The sequence below is a fragment of the Gymnoscopelus braueri genome, assembly GCF_963280865.1.
Source record: "Gymnoscopelus braueri genome assembly, chromosome: 11".
In the NCBI taxonomy this organism is placed as follows: Eukaryota; Metazoa; Chordata; class Actinopteri; order Myctophiformes; family Myctophidae; genus Gymnoscopelus; species Gymnoscopelus braueri.
The window spans coordinates 43,773,735-43,794,466 of record NC_137613.1 but is presented as its reverse complement, the minus strand read 5'-3'; the positions used below and the strand labels follow the sequence as shown (position 1 = coordinate 43,794,466).

At 43.4% G+C, this 20,732-nt stretch overlaps 1 protein-coding gene across 1 annotated transcript in view; it reads left to right on the top strand.

The window, feature by feature from the left end:
• The window catches only part of csmd3b (CUB and Sushi multiple domains 3b), a 592,566-nt gene that overhangs the window by 106,515 nt on the left and 465,319 nt on the right, over window positions 1-20,732 (top strand). The window contains exon 2 of the mRNA XM_080442703.1: window positions 4,726-4,948. Within this exon, the coding sequence (XP_080298829.1) occupies window positions 4,726-4,948 (223 nt within the window). The remainder of the gene's footprint in view (window positions 1-4,725; window positions 4,949-20,732) is intronic.

Below are 20,732 nucleotides of genomic sequence, written 5' to 3'. Positions count from 1 at the left end.
TCTTTATTAGATATGACAGACATCAAGATTGCTTTATTAATATCTTGATCCAGAGTTCTGTCAGAGTTTCAGGAGAGTGGTTGTCTCCTTGTATAATAGCTTTAGTGTAATATTGCCAGGGTCGTCAGATGTTTCACTGATGGGTTTATGCCTGTGAAGGCTATTCCCCTTTGCAGCAATCTGAATAAGCTCATATCCTGATTAGAACCTGCGTATGAAAGCTGATATTCTAATGTTACCCAGTCTTGCGTTTAGGTTGTTGTTTGTTTTGGTGATCAGGTTCCATGCTAATACCCTGCATTAGAATTTGTTCTTGGTTTGTATAGTGCTTCAGTTTAGATTGGATTTGCTGATGCATTTAAAGGCATTAACTGAGACCTGGGCAATGTTAATATGGGTGGTTCTGGGTGCACCTTCAGATTGGCAATGCTACCATGACCCGATGGCACGGAACTTTGTCATTGTAGTTGGCAAAGTAAGTCAAGTTAGCCAGAACATTTGAGTTCTCTCTGCAATTATTTTAGTCGTATTAACTGGCCAATACAATATGAGCAACAAGAAACGATGGCAGAGTAAAATCTGAAGCATTCATTCGGCTCTTTAGAGTCAAATCAACATGGATCTCATTTTACACTCTCAGACTGACCAGCTAGTTTGCCAACAAACATCATCAGTTAACTGGAAATCATTATCTACTGCTGTAAACATTGGAGTGCTCTGCTGCAGTCCGTTCTTCGCTCAGTGGGTCCACACTGTGCTTTGAATGCTTCGCTAAGGTCACCGTCTCCGCAAACAAGCAGCAATGCTGTTGAATTTACAAGCAGTCCAGTTTGGTGCCAATTTGCTTTGATGTTTGGAGGGCCAATTTGCAAATGCACCCTAAACAATGGTAGCCTACACAACCTCACCATGCTGAGAGGTCCAGCATTTTAAAGATAAACCTGAATAGTCCTTTATTTTCTCTAATATGGCTAGCACTAGTAACTGCAACAAATCAAATGATCTGTGTGTGTGTGTGTGTGTGTGTGTGTGTGTGTGTGTGTGTGTGCGTGTGCGTGTGCGTGACTGCGCGCGCGTGGCTCTTCGGGTTCCTGTGCAGGGAAAATAAATAGATAAAATACAAGCCTATTGCGGTTGATTTAGTTCCACCCCCCACCCCCCCCCCTGTCTTTCCTCTATCATGCTGCCCTAACACAGAGACATAATGAAGAGCTTTGCTCATTAAGATGTAGTTCTATTTATCCTCTATCCTTCTGCAAAGAAATCATTAACTCTCTCTTTTAAACTGCTCTGCTCTGTGTGTGTGTGTGTGTGTGTGTGTGTGTGTGTGTGTGTGTGTGTGTGTGTGTGTGTGTGTGTGTGTGTGTGTGTGTGTGTGTGTGTGTGTGTGTGTGTGTGCGCGCGCGCGTGGCTGCTGAAGGGTATACCGCCGTGAGCCCCCCCTTCTCTTTTTCTCTCTGATTCCTCTCCTTCATCTTTCTCTCCATCTCATTGTCATTACCAACAGCCTGGTAGAGTCATAATGCACTGTGCACCGTCACGCTCACATTGTCGCATTAGTGTGACGGTTGATGCACTGTTGTGGGATATAAGCAGACCGTGCATTTATATATGGCATGTGGCAGGAATCCACGGGCAACCCACGCGCTTTTCCTGGAGACTTGATTTCGTGGAGATTGTGAGGGTTTTCCTTGTGAGGGTGACTCACAAGGAAAACACGAGGAAGGATAATCCCTACCTAGTGGTGGTAATTAACGACGTTCCTTTACTTGAGTCCTGTACTTAAGTTAACTGTTTGAGTATCTGTACTTTACTTGAGTATTATAATTTTTTGGCTACTTATAACTTTCTCTACACTACATTTCAAAGAAAAAATATTGTACTTTTGACTCCACTACATTTCTAGGAAGGGAAGAGGTATATTATGAATTAACCACTTAAGCCCTATTTCAAATAGTGAACAAAACTGATCTGCAAGCTCACAACGGAATGCAGATTGGCTAATAGATTTGGTGTAGAGGGAAAAAAGGAGGGGGGCCTAGTATAGACGCCTGGGGGACTACAAAGTATATATGGTTTAAGTGCTTAATGACCTTTGAATAAAGGTTAAATAAAATAATTAAAGGACTACACCATGAATTTGATTTCCTTCTATTCCCAGCATATCTGGGGTTTTATGAAAATTGGTCTCAAAACAGGCCAAATTGATTTGCCCCCGCACGTGACGTCACAAGCGATACAATCCCTCCCGTTTTTCAGTTCCAACATTAAAATTAAAAAAATCCACACAGAACCAGGAGATAACATGCATACAAACTGGCTCAATAGCGCCACGTGCCAAATCAGGACAATGTGGTATTGCAGGTGAAAGTGCTTTATAAGCCAGAGAGAAGTTAGTTGGAATGAGTATATCTGAGGCTCAAACCTTTTGAAAAACGTTTGAGGGACATAAACAATATGATATTAAATATTACATATTTTTTTAAATGCGTGGTGTAGATCCTTTAAAAAGTCCTGATCCACATGCAGATGCTGAGGGTTGAGTGTGGGAAACACTCCATCACCTGTACACAGCATCCCATTAGAAAGCTCAAGTAGTTAACTGAAGTCAGTGGTTAATGTAATGGCTAAATGTTTCCTCTGTGTTATGTTTTCCATTTCTAATGTAAGCTACTGTATGTCTCACAAATGTGGGCTTTGGTGTTCAATGTCCACTGACAGATATGCAGTTAATTATAGGAAACTACTACTAGTACTGTAGCAGTGCCTGACCCATAGGGAGAGAGAGAGAATTACGACACTAGCGTGGACTCCCATTGTGAGAATGGAATGCGGGAATTCTCTTTCTCAATGAGGAAGTTCCAATATTTGGAACTACAGGAGGCAACATCCCGCTTTGCGGCGAAATCAGAGCGTGAAGCAACTCTATCTCTCTCAATGGGTCTGAGCAGTGCTAGCCAATGAGCTATAATACCCTATATATATATATATATATATATATATATATATATATATATATTATATATATATATATATATATATATATTACCCACAGCACGTAGACCTCACTCTCAACGTGGGGTCTGGGGAACGCCAGGGGTACTTGAGGGGGTTCCAAGCGGTCCCCTAGCTAATGGTACCATCAAAAGAACCCTTACTATACGGGTTCATTTGTACAATCTCCGTGTTAAAATAACACTGAGGATATAGTGTAGATCGGCGTCCCCGGGTGTTTCAAATGGGGGTCTGTGGCCTGACGCTCATCAAACTCAGGGTCCTTGAAATTAAAACGTTTGAGAATCCCTTCTGTACACAGTGTGTGGATGGACCTGCAGAACTTGGTTTTGGTTTCCCCCAACGGTGTGCAGCTCTAGCTATATGTGCCATTAATATGCAATCATAGATAAGCATCAAAGTATCTGGAAGCAGCATAACAAAGCTGACCCACTTTTTTTCCATATACTGCTTATGCCCACCAGCTGTCACGGTGGAATAAATTGACTTTGATATACGGTACGATACCGTCACTCAACACCTATACGGTACAGGAGGCTGTGGATGGTCAACCCTTAATGTCATTCATAATTAGGCAGCAGTCTCTTGTGATGCTCTTGGATGGAAATTACATTTGCGGGTCCGTTTAATAATGTATGGTTTGGGCCCCAAATACAGTGGTGGAGGGAGTGTGTGCGCACGCTTATAGCTGTTGGTGCATGACTAATAATGTCAGTTATTGTAAGTCTCCCCGGGTATATCCTTGTGTGTGTGTGTGTGTGTGTGTGTGTGTGTGTGTGTGTGTGTGTGTGTGTGTGTGTGTGTGTGTGTGTGTGTGTGTGTGTGTGTGTGTGTGTGTGTGTGTGTGTGTGTGTGTAGGGCGTGTGTACTACTAGAGATTCGCACTAGAGATTCCAATTAGTGTTGGTCTTACATAAACTAAGCCCAGCTGGATAAAACACAGCATGATGCCTCACACATTAGTAGTTGCACGCATTTACGTACGTACATGCGTACGCGCACACACACACACACACACACACACACACACACACACACACACACACACACACACACACACACACACACACACGAAGATGAGACCTTATCATGATGCTGTATATGCATTCAGTATGTTCTAACAGCATTAAACAGTATACACATACATCTACACTAATGAACACCCTCTCTCTCTCTGTTTGTCTCTTGTGGTCACACTGTCACACACATTAATTATCAGTTTGCCATCAGTGACATCTTGTCACTGTGCTGAGCTACACAGCTCAGTGTTCATTTAACTCAGAGAGTGTGCAAATGGAACCAAATGGACCCTGAAGGGTCTTTTGGTTCCGTTTGTACACTCTCTGAGTCAAATTAACGCTGAGGGTGCGGCCCGATAGCTGAATGGTTAGAACACATAGTGTGGGCTCTAATGGCTGACAACCAATCCCAGGTGTGATTAACCACTTAAGTCCTATGTTATACTTTGTTGTACAACGGTGTCACGCATAGCTGGTCTACAAGCTCACAACGCTTTGCATCGCAATGCGTTGTGAGCTTGCAGACTAAATTATGTTATTAGAATGCATAATTTTTCATAATCGGTTAAATTGATTAGTTCAATTAACTGTTGCGCCCTATACTTGTATAACTTCCTGTTCCCTTACGCCCAGCCCCACCTCTCTAAATGGAGAACAATCTGACTCTCCTCTCTCTCTCTCGCTCTCTTAGGTTTTATATACACATGTGGCGGAACACTGAAAGGCCGCAACGGCAGCATTGAGTCGCCAGGCTTTCCGTACGGCTACCCCAACGGGGCCAACTGCACCTGGGTCATCGTCGGGGAGGACGGCAGCCGAATCCAGCTCCTCTTTCTGTCCTTCGCCATTGAAGAAGAGTATGACTTCCTGTCCCTGTACGACGGACACCCGCACCCCGCCAACTTCAGGACCAGGTAAGGGGGGGGGGGGGGGGGGGGGGGGGGGGCTTAATGTGTTTCCGTTGAAGTGGAGAAGGAGAGAATGGGCAGCCCTATGCTATGGCTCTGCAGGAGTCCAGCAGTCTATAAGAGCAGCAGACAGTTTGTCTGGCTTTTTTTTTCCTTTCTTATTTTTCTTTGTCGTTATGTTAATTTATTCCTCCACACACACATTTCTGTGTGTTGTCACTGCTGTTGTATCCTACTGGTTCACCTGCCTTTGAGGAGCCCCCGCCGGGAGGATGTAGAGCCTTCGTCCTACTCCTACCACCCAACGGTCCTGCTGACGGGTGCCACCCCAGCCTGTAGGAGTATGTGCAGTGCTTAATTAATGCCGGAGCTGGCCGTAGCTCGGCTCCGGGACCTGCCTCCTGCGCTCTGGTACCTCTGGAAGGCGTTCCGTCACCTCAAATGCACATTTAGGCTATTTATTATTAATTCAGCTTTCACATTTCCCCCTCAATGTCCCTTTCTGCAATGGAAAAGGGCCTTGGATGAAATTAAACTGAGTTAGGTTCATAAATCTTGACAATAAACCTCTTTAATATTCGCTGTTAGAAAACAGCCCGTGAGCCGGGTGCTCTGAGTCCTACCTCACTGCGCTAGTTGCGGAGAGCTCCGCAAATAACACAAAGGCCCCGCCTCCCCCTCACGTCAAAACAGTTGTCAATGTTTACAACTTGATGAGAGGACGTGTGAAAATATCCTTATGGAACCCGAGAGAGAGAGAGGAAAAAACACCACAAGAGTGAATTGACGAGTGATCAGATAACGTGTGTTCTCTCCTCTCCAAGTTTGATGTCAGTAAATAAACCACATTTACGCAGATGCGCATCTCTCTCTAGCAGTCTGTCTGTGTTGTTAACCGAGCTGGGCAGTGTGTATACAGTATGTCTGTGTTCTGTGACTACGTGCCTGACAAAAGTGAGAGTGACTAGTGGTTCAAATCGCGTTGCTCGTGAAAATGCCATGGATTCATTTGCGCAAAATGTTTTGTTGTCCAGCACCTACTCAGGGGAAAATGGCACTCCTAGTGTACATTTTAAAACAAGATTTTTTAAAATGTGCCCCCCATCGTTTGTAAATATTAGCGTTCTTCTATTATGTTAATGTTCTGAATTTGATTAGTTGATGATGAAATGGTGACCCTTATGCTGTTATTTGGCCATGTTTTCTGGAGCTTTTTTATGGTAAAATATATAGAACATTCGGCCATACCTCCACCCACACACGCGCGCGCGGCGGATAGGGTTAACAAGGCTGATGGGTTCATGAGCTCCGGCACCTAATAATTTACAAATTAAGCACTGAGTATGTGCAGTGACAAATATCATTGTGTTCGCTCGACAAAGCCGGCAGCACCTGTGTGGGATTCGAACCCCGAGACTCCGCAGTGGTGGGCAGGCACTTTACCACCACGCCGCCCGAGCGCCTCGTTTGGGCTTGCATTTTAACAGCTTGACAAGAACTCTCCTATGCAGCGCGTAGGACGTTACACTCTTCAAACAACTGTGCAAACTGCTGTGTACAAGGTAGACTAAGCAAACACATTTGATATAGTTTTCTGCGCTTCTGGTGCTGCCATGTTTTCAACATGGTTGAAGTTAGTTTCCATGGAAACAGAAAAGTTCCCAATGAAAAAAAATTGGCTTTCATATGCACACCTCCATTAGGTCACAAAAGTATGTCCACAAATCCAATGGGGCTCTGACCGGCAGTGTTGCCAGACTCTGTGAGAGAAACAAGCAACCAGGTCTAGGAAAACCAGCCCAAAAGAAGCGACTATGGGCCACATGAGCACTTTAACATATACATCAGCTATTTGAAAATAGCAGATCTACAAGCTCACAACGCGCCGGGATGCGACGTGTTGTGAGCTTGTAGATCGATCCCAATGTTTTTTAAAAGCTGTTTAAGCTGTAGCTCTCATACTGTAGCTTCACCATTGTTCCAACTGTGGAGAAAAAAAGGGTTAAGAGTAGCTGAGAACAAGCACTTGGGGAAAATAAAGGATTTAAGCCATGGTTAAATGTTTGGTGTTAACCACTTTCAACCCTGGTGTTCCTATTCTAGGCATGTCATTCTAGGCGAAAACAGCTGTTCTACAAGCTCTGTGGACGGCTATTTTCACAATATTCGTCAGACAACAAAGTATGTAGGTCTTAAGTGGTTAAGGAGGAACTACATCCTGGCATTAGGCTGATGTTGTGCTGGCCTCTACTGGTTGACATTTTGAATCAGGTTGCACTGCTGGCCACAACCCAATAATGATGCAATAATACTTATACCTGAGGAAAAACAGGTGCTATTTCTGCACGAATAGGGTGTGGCCAGGTGAGGCTGGCGGTGCAACCTAGTTTCAACCTGCAGAGGCCAGTACAGCATTGGTTTACTATGTGACTCAGGGTCAAGTTCCTCTTTAAGCACTTAAACCCCATATACTTTGTTGACCGGGGTCCCCCAGGGCTCTATCCTTGGCCCCCTCCTTTTTTCCCCCATGTACACCAAATCTCTTCCCCGACACAAGTCTCACAACGTGTTGTAGAGCGGCTATTTTCACCTGTCATGACATGCCCAGAAAAGCGGCGCTAGGGTTCATGTGGTTAAAAATCTAAAGAAATCCCTTTTGATACATGCTTGGTTGTAGAAAAGCAGCTCTCTTCCTAGTATGGTGGCAGAACCGAGTTTATTTTCATCTCTGGCTATCGAGTCATTAACCCAGCCTCCCTCTGACTGTTCACATTAGCAGAGAAAGGTTGTGGAACCTTCTGTACGGCGTGATGGCTTTTTATGGCTTACCACAAATTACCATGAGTAATAGAATAGGATGATGAGGCCTGGCTGCTGCCTAACAGTGTATGATCCCTGACTAGTGCAGAGATGGAGGCATGAAGAACTGGACAGATAGGAGAGCTGAGCAGACAAAGACGCCCTCTTTGCTCTGATTGCATGATTAGGACTTCCTGCTTATCTGAGATGACAGGAAATGACACGCTTGTGTGTGTGTGTGTGTGTGTGTGTGTGTGCGTGTGCATGCCCGCGCGCGTGTGCATGTGTGTCCCATTCCTTCGTGCTACCTCTACCCACTATCTCTTTTTCTCACACACACACACACACACACACACACACACACACACACACACACACACACACACACACACACAGTAATGTGGAATGGTGCAGGACTGTTTAGATGAAACACAATTAATCAAAACATGAATTATGCAGCTGTGGTAACCTGCTACGGTGAAGAAGTCATCAGACATGTCCAGGATAACCAACACATTCCCCTCTCTGTGGGTTCAGAGCCCAAATCTCTCACACACTATCACACAGCATTACTGTCTAATATGTTTGATTGGTTCTCAAAGTAGGGTCTGGGGGACCACCAAGGGTCCTTGGGGGGTTCCAGGGGGTACCAAGCAAAATGAGCAACACTTTAAAGTTTAAACACTTGACAAATGTGTGCCTGGCACAAAATATATTCAAATGGGGTCCGCGGACAAATGTATATCAATTGTGACATGAAATGTTTGAGAATCACTTCATTAGAAGGCTGTCCAAAGGTCCCATCACAATATCAGATGATTTCACACTTCTTTTCTCCACAGTCTTTTTTCCCCCGTTTTTATTTTTTGTATTGTTTATTAATGCAAACAATGAACAAGGTCCCGCACACTGTCTAGTGTCTAGGACTTGCAAAAAAACGATATTTTGGTCCATAGACCTTCATCAGGACAAACAAGGTTGAAGCGTTGTATGCTAAAATAAGGGTATTTGCAAGTCCTATCCAGTGTTTTTAATTGTTTTAATTGTTTTAATTTTGTCCTATACGCACCTGTCGTTAACCTCTTTGGCGTGCATCGGCCCGTTTTTTTTAAACATTGTTTATTAATATAATAATTGTGTGAGTTGCCCAGCAGTTTCCGCTTAAGTGCGCCCATCTGAGTGTTTTCTAATTAAGCTGATAAAATGTTTTAATTACACAGATTGAAATGGTGCATCTACGCTCATTAGGTTCCTATAAATAATGTAAGTGATGGTGTTGGTCGTCGTTCACTGTGGCCAACTCTTCCATCATTCTAGTAGCATTTCCTTCATTAGGGAACAACAACAATGAAGACAGAGAGATGGAGAGGGGGACAGGATTAAAGGTTTATGTGTGAGAGAGTGAAGTAATTAAAAAGAAAGGCAGTTTGTGTGAATTTGACTACAGCATGGTGTATGTATCAGCGAAAAAGACCACTCTCCTGGTTTTCCTTTTTTTTAATGAATAAAATGTAATTTTGTCCAATCTGTATGGTAGAGCATGTTAATACAATATAACATACAATTTGGTTGGTTGTAATTTTGTCTCCCTGCTCTTCCATTGAGACATTTAGATCGTGTCAAAGGTCATGTCTCACCTAGACACAGGAGCTGACACGAAGTTTGACCTAATGGTCAAGATTCAATTTATCCCCTGAGCAAGCAGGCAGGCTCTATTAGATCAATGGTTAAAAAAAAACAGCACTTGCACAGGAAACCGGGTTAAATCCGGGGTAGAAGAGGAAAGTTACATAGTGCAGCTTTAACAGTAAGTTTATAGTAATTTAAAGAGGAAACTCCACTTAAACCCTGTATACTTCGTTGACCGGGATTCTACAGGGATCTATACTTGGTCCCCTCCTTTTTTCCCTCTTCACCAAGATCTTTCACCGAAAATAGCGGATCTGAAAGCACACAACGTGTTGTACAGTGCTCTTTTTGGCCAAATGTTCTTCGGATAAAAGCGTCTGCTAAATGACTGTAAGGTAATGTAATGTTCACCTACATGCATGCCCAGAATAGGGATGCTAGGGCTCGTGCAGTTAAACATGACACCTTCAAGAGACTTTCGCTGTGGCGGTGATTGTGGATTTGAGTCACAGAAGAGAACTCTCTCACAGGCTCTACAGAGATCAGCCCGCACAATAGAAAGAACTTCCAACAGACATTGCAGATACTCTGTTCTCTTTTTGGCAACCTTGTACAGGATGAACTCCTCCTGCACAAGGACTTTGAGGGGCTTTGCGTGCTGTTTTCACAGCTTAAACTCAACTTCACTTTATGTGTGTCAGTCACAGGCTTGCTGGTGTGGGTGAAGAGAGTGGGTGAAATTATCTTCCAAACAAGCTACCCACGAATTGCAGTTACGTAAACGATGACTACATTCTGATGACTTTCTCTGCTCTCATGCCGGGGTGTGTGTGTGTGTGGGTGTGTGTCTGTGTGTGTGTGTGTGTGTGTGTGTGTGTGTGTGTGTGTGTGTGTGGGGCGGGGGGGGGGGGGTTGTATGTGTATAGTTTGTGAGTAGTGTTGGCCTCGTTACAAAAAAGCTATATATTACTCGTTGCTCTTTTCTAAAGTAATATCATTACTTTATCTAGTACTCCCTGCCTAAAGTAACTAGTTAAAATTACGTTTCCGTTACTTTGGTTAGATGTGAGTTAAATTAATACTATCTTAGACTGGGATCAAGTCGATTTGCAGGTTGCTGATCTGGTCTTGTCGGGGGACAAGGCATACACCTTGATGGAAGTTGAGCTGAAGAAAGCATTTTAAACTACCTACGTCCCTCTCAGTTTATTCCAACAGAAACAGACACATTTTGAATGTTACTCATTTCCCTCACTGGCCGTCATTTATATGATTCAGCTTGTGGGTAATGTAATGTATCAATTGTTCCCCCCACAATGCGGCAATTGATCCAGTAGAGAAACACAATGGACTTCCATTCAAAAGACTCAGAGGGAAATATTGTCATTCTGCAGCTGAGAATGTCAAGGTATTATTTAATCCAGGCTTGAATGTGGACACAGCACTTGAAAAATCAGTAAAAAAAAAAACAAGGTCTCTGAATGCTCTCTATTCAATTATTAAATTGCACTCATCTACTCTTGGAATGGTTCCAGTTTTTTCACCCTCGCCCTCAGACAGTAACTATGTCGATGAGTTCTCAGTGACACATGTACACACAGGCACACACAGACAGACTGAATAAGAAAGTCCACATTGGCTGTCGTCACTCTCTGGCCTCTCTCGCTCCATCTATCTCTCTCTCTCCAGTTTTAATTAGTTACAGTACAGTTACAGTTGCACCAGTAAATAATTCAACTATTGAGAAAAGAGGCTCCAATCTCTTTCTCTCGCACGCACGCACGCACACATGCACACACGCACGCACACACGCACGCACACAGCACAGAGTGTATTCCTGGACAGTGTGGGTGGTTATGCTCATGGAGTTTAGCTAGGTTTCCATGGCATTGCTATGGAAATAATGCTGACCCATACCAACAGGAATCATTGTTTTAACTCATTGAGTGCCATTGATGTGTTTCACGTGTTTTACCGCAATGGCGCAACATGCCAATGACGTGTTTCACGTGTTTTTGAAATAAATGTTAAAGATGTTTTTTGTTTTTTTTAAAAGAATGTTCAGAACCCAAGATATCATAATTTGAAGATTTGCTGCTCCATTCACTTCTTGTTTACCTTATTACTGAAAAAGGCTGTATCTCGGCTCCTGAGCACTTTTTTTTTACTATGTATTTTTGGCCCAGACATGTTATTTTCAAAGGCAGACAGTTAATGTCAACAAGGTCGCGATGACCTCTTTGACATTTGTGAAACCACACAGTGCAACCCTCAGTGATTAGCACCCATCAGGGGATCGATTATACTGGAGATAAATATTCTGTGACTACTTGGAAAAGGTAAGAACATTTAAAAAAATTATTTCATTGGCACTGAATGAGTTCACAATAGATTTTAATCTACTCTGCTGCGTATAGGGACCACCCCCCCCCCCCCCCCCCCCACACACACACACACACACACACACACACACACACACACACACTTCAACTCTACACCTGAACGCACAGTATATATGATCTCTCTCCACAAGGCAGGCAAACTCTCTCACAGCTCTCTCCAGGAGCCACTACAGTAACCAGGTGAATCCAGTGGAAAGCTATGATGCCGTATTGATTTTTGCCTGCTAAATCCACTTAAGTCCCCACGGCGAGGTAGGAGGGGGCGGGTTAAAGGAGGATGTTAAGCCTTGAGACCGTTTAGACATGCACCGTGCCAAAGGCTGCATCCCACTGTTGCAGAGGTCAATTCATGTTTTGTGTGCCTGAGTGAAGGCGTTCCGCAGTCACTTGATATTTGTTGTCAATACTGTACATGAAAACGGCAACAATAAAAATACCCAAAATAGCACGGCTTAGTGCTTGTCTCTCACTCGCATGTTGTAATAATGATAATATTCACTGAGCACTTATCAAAACAAAGCGTATTAAGTAAAACTAGAGTTAAACACCAGAACAAATACATGACATTTGCAAAAAAGTGCAGTGTGTAATAAAACCATCCCAGAGAATCACCAATAAAATCTCACATCTAAATCATAGAAAGGCCCTTTGACAAAAGCAAGCAATGACACACGATTAACAAAGGAAGCCTGGTGCTTACTCCTTTGATTGGGGAATACTGCCAAGAAAAACACATCGATGGTACTATATTCAAGCATAACGAGGGCATTAATACATATCTTAAAATAATAGAATGCAAGTGAAGTGACTTGACCAATTAAACTCTATATACCGTAACATCAGTTGACCTCCAGGCGTCTTGGTCCCCTACTTGTTTCCCTCTGCACAAAAATCTCCTCGCTAAAAAAACATGAATTTACAAGCTCATAATGTGTCATGACGTGTTGAAAGCTGATTTAGTAAGCCTGAGCTCCACAAGTTCTAGAGTCCAGGAGCAAACAGGCAAATACTTACCAAGTTACCAATTTAGCATACATATATCCCAAACCAAAACACTGGCAGAAGGTAGTAGGTAGAACAAGCAAAATCTGGGATGGGACCCAGAAACACGAGAACACAGATAAAAAAAAAGAAAGAATAGGGAGCCAAAGCGGAAACACAGTAACATGTCTTTACAAACTGCCAAAGAGTGAATGCATGAATTGAGGCTTATAGGCCAGAGCTTCTCAAATTTTTTCACGTCAAGGTCCTCCAAATTAATACGTATTTGGCCACGGACCCCCATTTGAAAATATTTTGTGCCAGAGAAGTGATGTCATGACACGTTGTGAGCTTGTAGATCGGCTATTTTCAAAGTTTCAGGTTAAACTGGTCAAACTGATTTTGATGCTATGTTAAATAATTTAGCTGGGGGGACCCCCTGGAACCCCGTCAAGGACCCCTGGGAGTCCCACATTGAGAACCAGTTTTATAGGCAGCAGCTGACTACAGTATAGGCAAGTGATGGTGGGTGACTAGCTGGCCATGGAACTGCAGGGCTGATGAATCGAGTGGGAAAAGATGTAGCCGGGACGGAGGTGAGGTGGAATGGAATGACTGGGAGGGAGAGACAGAGATAGAACATGACAGTACACACCACAGTGGCTTCGGTTCCGTTCCAGTAACCACCCCTCAACGGAGGGGCTTCCAGAACGCTGAACAGAGGGGGTGGGAGGGGATCAGAGAGGGGAAACTGGGTCAAGGTATCAGGGAACTGGAGACCTGGACCCTTCTAAACAGGGTTGAGTAGGAGACTTCACGTGGACAGCTTTGGAGGCTTGACTGGGGGGGGGGGGGAGCAGGAGACCGGGACTGTGGAGAATGCTGCACACTCTGGAGGCGGGGCAGGACCTTGGGGAATGCTGAAAACTCTGAAGGAGAGACCACGGGGGGGATGCAACAGACTCTGAAGATGGGACCATGGGGGATGCTACACACTCTGGAGGACGAGACCACAGGGGATGCTGGAGACCCTGGAGGTGGAGCCACAGGGGTGGGACTCTGGACTTTGGAAGGGCTGGAATCCGGCACACAAACGGCTGAATGGGGAACCCAAGGACCACGACCTCCATGACTTTGGACAGGCAATGACAAGACCTCTCGGGACAGGAACTGGACACCTCCAGCAGACAGGAACCTCGCGGCTTGAGCTGAAGGGAACCAGGAACCCATGAACCTCAGGTTGACGGTGATGGACTGTAGAAAGTTATACAGTAAAGTGGAAAGCAAGGCTTACACACATGGTGAGACAGACGAGCACAGGGAAGACAGTCCACACAGGCAAATCATTCCAACGGAGCAGGCAGATATCCAAAACCAAAACACTGGCAAACGGTCAAAAACAAGAAGCAGGAGGAACAAGCACAATCTGGGACGGGACCCAGAAAGAGGAGAAAACAGAAGTAAACAGAAGGACAGGGTGCCAAGGCAGAAACACAGTAACATGTCTTAACACAGTGAATGAAAGAGTCCAGTCTCATAAGCACCAGCTAAGGGGTATTTGTAGTGATCCCCGAGGGGAAAATAGTGCTATTCAGTTGACCCAGCAGTGTGCTGCTCCAAGTGAGCGCACAGGGGAGCGGTTAGGGGGTTAAGTGTCTCGCTCATGGGGCACTTAACCAGGCGACACGACGCCTGGAGGATCCAAGGAACTTTCTGATTCCCAGACGGCCACTCCTACCTACTCCATGAGACACTGCCTTGTCCTGTAGCTGGTTATAATTGTTATGGCGACCGTGATGGCGCGTCGCTCCAATGAACAGTGGTGGCCAATGAGGTATCTACTTGTATATACATCTCTGAGACAGAGAGAGACAAAGAGAAACCAACGAAGAGGCAGAGAGAGACATATAAGGGGTTAACCCATTAAGACCTGGAACGCATCTGTGTCACTTTAGATTTCTTTGGCTATTCAAAAATAGCAGATCTACAAGCTCATAGCGCGGCACTCGGTGCCGCGCTATGAGCTTGTAGATCTGCTATTTTTGAAAAATCTTGAAAAATCTTGACTTTTTTTTCAAAAAACTGTTAGGATTTAGAAAACATTTTAAAGAATCGCCTCAGGTCTTAACACATTGGGTGCCAGAGGTTTATTAAAATATTATACTTTGAGTGCCAGGACTTTTTAAACATTTTGAACCTTTTTCAAGTAGTCACAAAATATTTTCAGTGATCACCGTCCTCACGGTGATCCCCTCATTACACACATACAGGTCTCGTACAATCGGGGGGAAAAAATTTAAAACATTCGGAAATCCATTCCATAGTTGCAGCCAGTTGAAAATAGTTAAATTAACATTGTAAAAAAAAAAAGTGCACAGGAGCCGAGATACAGGTTTTTGAAGTCATAAGTTAACCAGGAGGTGGATTGGAGTCTAAATCTTGTAGGAGTGATATTTCCTGTTGCTGTGAAGGAAAAAAAAAAAAAAAAAAAAAAAGTAATTTTTTTTTTTTTTTTTTCAAAAACCGTATATACTGTATACGGTTTTGGCACTCAACGTTAGTATGCGCAAAACCGTATATATACGGTTTTGGCACCCAATGTGTTAATGGTGCCTCAGAAGTAAAATCGTAAAAATCTATGTACAGACCATGAACTCTCACTCATTCACTCACTCACTCATTCACTCACTCACTCGGTTTTCTTGTGAGTCTGTGTGTGGTGTTTATATACTGTATCTTTGGACAGGTTTTGTCACCGCGATAGGAAGATCCCCCCCTCCCCCCTACACACACACACCCCAGCCCTGAAAAATGACATCTAAACCAGTTTGGGTATGAATAAAATCAATTAGGTGACATAATATCAAAATTTTACCTAATAAATACATGATAATAAACAATAAAAACTAGATACAACGAATGACATATTCATTTGTTGTGTTTAGCTTGTCTGTTGATTCCACTTTAGTTTATTTCAGCTTATTTCACTCTGCCGTGTTTATTAGTCCATGAAATTACAATATAAACCATGAGCGAATGAGACATTAGAAAAGGAAACATGGTGAGTAGCCAATACCCTTAGGACACACACACACACACACACACACACACACACACACACACACACACACACACACACACACACACACACACACACACACACAGTAAGAAGGCCAAATGGCAAGTAAGCAAATCTAAGAACTACAGAAGTAAATACATGAGATTGACACATTGAAGCAAAACTAAGAGTACAAATAAAGCTGGACCCTAATCATAATTGTGTGTGTGTGTGTGTGTGTGTGTGTGTGTGTGTGTGTGTGTGTGTGTGTGTGTGTGTGTGTGTGTGTGTGTGTGTGTGTGTGTGTGTGTGTGTGTGTGTGTGTGTGTGTTGACCTTCCAAAAAGTAGTAATTATTGACCCTCCAATAATGATGATAAATAACAGTTTGATTATCGTCTCAGTTTGTCGTTGACTTTCTTCAGTAGAGAGAGGCTGCAGTGATTGTCTTGTTGGACCGACGCGTCAAAGTGGTTGGTGGGCCGATCGAATCAGCGTGCATGAGTGATGATCCTAATATAATCGTATTTTGTGCCGGCCAGCAAACGTTTGGATATTTGATACATATGTTGGATAAATCCCACTGGATGAAGTTACCGTCAATATGGCGGCTCTGGACAAAGTCGTTTGGTTCTGTGGTCACTATTGTGGCGCACACCTGGCACAATAGTGTGTGTGAACTGTGGAGATGCTGTGCTCCCAGAATGAAGCACAATTAATTATGTCCCGTCTTAGATCTGGTCACTTCGAAAAACAGAACAAGTGTCTAACACACTGCTAGAGTCTTGTATGAGTTACAATTATACAATATCAGTTAACCCATTAAGACCTGAGGTTCCGATTCTACAGAATATTTAGATTTTTTTTAAATAATTTAAATAAATAAATATATACATATTCAAAGATTTGCTCAAAATTCCCCAAAAATAGCAGATCTACAAGCTCGTAGCACGGCACTCGGTGCCGCGCTACGAGCTTGTAGATCTGCTATTTTTTAATAGCCAAAGAAATCTAAAGTGACACGGATACGTTCCAGGTCGTTCCATGGGTTAAGCCAAAATCTCTTCTCTCTTCAGCATCAGCATCAAGACAGGTTCAGTAAAAGTTGGACTTCCTTTAGATATTATTCAATATTATTTGAGCTTCAAAATGAGACTTGCAGTGATAATACAATGTTAAACTTCCAGAAAGTGTCTTTCTCTGTTAATGGTGGTTTATTTGTGTTACCAAAATGTTATGTATGGCACTATAGTGTATCTTTTAAATGTGATCAGTTAAAATTGGTACGCCTCTCTCCTGGACTCAAATTACAAAAAGTATACCTCCCCGACTAAAATTAAAAAAGCTTGACCTGTGACCTGTCTTCTACCAATGGACCCCCTTTCTTGTGATATAATAGAATTGAGGTTATTGGCCCGCTAGGCAGCACCCAAGAAATGTGACGCTGATCGGTGTAGTCTGCAAGATTAGCTGCGGACTGACACACAGAAACACACACAGACTGACAGCAGTGATTGCACGATGTTCAATAATAATTGTGACGCACAGTTAAAAAAAAAACGAAATAAAGGTCGGGGATAAAGACCAAAATGAGTACCTAGTGCTGTGAACAGTTTGAAGGGTTTTTAAATAGCTCCAGAGCTATTATGTTCTCTGGCAGGGGTGAGTACTACTGTGGATATCACAGCTGTGTGTCAGAGTTGGAGAGAGGGAGAGAGAGAACGTGTGACAGTGTGTTACTGTTGGCGCGTCCGTGTTTATACGTAACTGTGTGCACGTGTGTGTGTGTGTGTTACGTGTGTATCCGTGTATGTGTGTGTGTGCGCGTATAGACGTGTTTGCGCGAGAGCATGTGTGACAGCCTGTGTTTTGCACTTCAGCACACAGAGTGCCTAGTTATTTTTACCAGCCGTGACAGCGTTGTTTGTTTGTTTTTCTCCTTGAGAGTGTGTGTGTGCGCGGCGCTACAGTCGATGCCTGTGGACAGATTTTGTCACTGCGGTAGCGTCACGACCATGCAAGATGCAGTCTCAAAACTTCACAGTTATTGTGCACAGTTGTCAGCGGTTGTCTCTGTCCAGCCCCCTTTTGGCAGTAAACTTGCATCAAGCGTCAGCTCTCTGGGTTCCCATGAGGATAGGCACTAGGGGCAGCAGAGAGCTAAAACACGGTCTGAGTCAGCCAAGATTCACCCACCAGCCAGTGGGCATATCGCTTCTCCTTGAAAGAGAGACATAAGCCTACAGGGGGTTTTCGGTAGATGAGAATTTACATGTGTCACTAATATGTACAACACAGAAATACTCCAGTGTTCTGCTCATTATAAGAGCTTCACCACGCACGCGTCTCTACCCATGCGGATTGATTTACAATATGACCACATGAACCATAGCGTCCCTATTCTGGGCTTATCATACGCAAACAATCAGCCAAAATAGGCCAACATTTGAACAGAGAAAATAGCCTATCTACAAGCTCACAACGCATCGTAGCGTGACGCGTTGTGAGCTTGTAGATCGGTTGTTTTCGGCAAAGACATTTTGGGTAGAGGGAAAAGAGGAGGGTCCTAAGTATAGACCCCAAGGAGACTCCAGTCAATGAAGTATATAGGATTTAAATGGTTAAGCCAGTCGCCGATATACGTCTGTATGCAGAATTGCAGATTGGCACAAATTACAGCTGGTTAACTTGCTGTGTGCATTACATGGTTTTATATATTCTCTAGATATGCTTCGATGGGGTAATTCACTGAACCGCCCCCATTTAATGAGCTCAAAAGTCAAAACAACATTACCGTTTTGCTCAAGTCATTTAGAAAATCATTTAAAATACTTTACTTAACTTTTATTATGAAAGCAATTTGACTGATTTTGTCACTTGAATTGTGATTATTGTCTCCGCCAGGCCGAAAGGCATGGCGAGAGTATGTTTTCGCCCCTGTCCGTCCGTCCGTGTGTCCGTCCGTGTGTGTGTCCGTCCGTCATTCTGTCATTTTGTGTACAGCTAATCTCTGGTACCGTTGGCTTGATCGCAGAGAAACTGTGCACACACACTCCCTGGATGCCAGAGCAGAACCTCTGCCCCAAATTTTTCACATGGGCCTGTTATAGCGCCACCAGGAGGCCGCTTTTTGCAAAACACATTTTTGGACAGTACTCCTACAGATTTTGGCCAAAAATCCCCCAAATCGGTACACAGTATCTCTATAGTCATTAAAAGAAACAGCTAATTTCAGATTTTTCATATTCCATCCTGATTGGCAAAAATTGGCTTTCAAAGTTTGCAGGAGTACTCCGTTTCGAACAAAATGCCTCAAATCATGAACACAGCATGCAATTTCCGTGAAATTTTGCTCACACATTCCCATTAGGCCGAGGAAGAAATGCCATTTGAAAATGTTCAAATCAGCCTCATGGTGGCGCTGTAACAGGCCGATTCGTGTTTTTACCTATAACTACACCGATCAGTGTAAAACTTTGTATGCACACTCTCTAGAGGCCAAGGAAAAACCTTTGCCCTGCATTTTTCACATTTGCCTTTTATAGCGCCACCAGGAGGCAGACTTATGTTTTTTGATATTAAGCCTTCAGATTTGATCCAAATTTCACGCAAATAGGTACACATGATCTCTATAGTCATGTGATCAAGACGGATCTGTTTGATTTTTCATATTCCATCCTGATTGGCTAACATTGACATGTAATGTTTGCAGGAGTGGCCCGTTTTGAACAAAATGCCGCAAATCATGAACGCAGCGTCCGATTGTGGTGAAACTTTGAATGCACATTTGCACTACGTTGAGGAACCTTTTAACATTGGCATGTTATAGCGCCACCAGCAGGTCAAAATTAGCAAAACACATTTTTAGAACAAAATGCCTCAAATCATGCATGCAGTGTCCGATTGCCGTGCACAGCCTAGGAATAAATGGCACCCTTTTCACATTGGCCTATTATAGCGCCACCAGGAGGCCATAATAACCTACCTGACCTGGCGGAGACTTGTGCTCCGAGGAGCACTTTTTCTAGTTTAATATCATTTTGGGCAGTTTTCTTTCAACTTGGCTGCTATGCGGCCCTCACACCTACAGTATATACAGTATGTGCATCTCTATATGTGCATTTCACGGGTCTCTTTAGTTTAGTTTATTTGAAAAGTCATAACATTCTGTAAAACAGTTCGAGGAAGTCCAGGACTTATTTCCATTGTCGTACACATAACAAATGCATCTCATAACATGACATCAGTCATGTACAATGTACAATAAATAAGGACATTATTTCAGACAAGACAAATTACATTTAGACTAATCTAAAACCCACTGCAGTATCCTTACTAAAAACCTGAACCTACTCTGGAACCTTGTCCAATAACCATGCCCTTGTTAAACGTTTGAATGTCTGCATGTTGGAAGTCAGTTTAACTGACACCAGGCTGTTCCGTTGCGTAGCCCCAATGCATGTGAATGTGTCCAGACAGACATCACATTGCTGTGACATCGACTTCCAAATATGTTTGACTAGTACAACATTTAAGTTTTAAAAAGTTAGATATTTCAAAAAAGAATAAAACATAATTATGCAAAAGATATTCAGGGATTTCTTCCTTGGCCTACTGGCAGCTTGCTCCTGAAAGTGTTCATTTTAGATAATGTGACAGAGAGATAGTCAGAGACGGAGAGAAGTGTGTGCGCACACGGGTGTGTGTGTGTGTGTGTGTGTGTGTGTGTGTGTGTGTGTGTGTGTGTGTGTGTGTGTGTGTGTGTGTGTGTGTGTGTGTGTGTGTGTGTGTGTGTGTGTGTGTGTGTGTGTGTGTGTGTGTCCTGCAGAAGACTGCTGCTTTAAGTCTGTACTTGACATCTAAATGCGTCTGATAGATGAACAGATATGGTTGTTACAGGAATGGCTCTGAAATGGGACTGC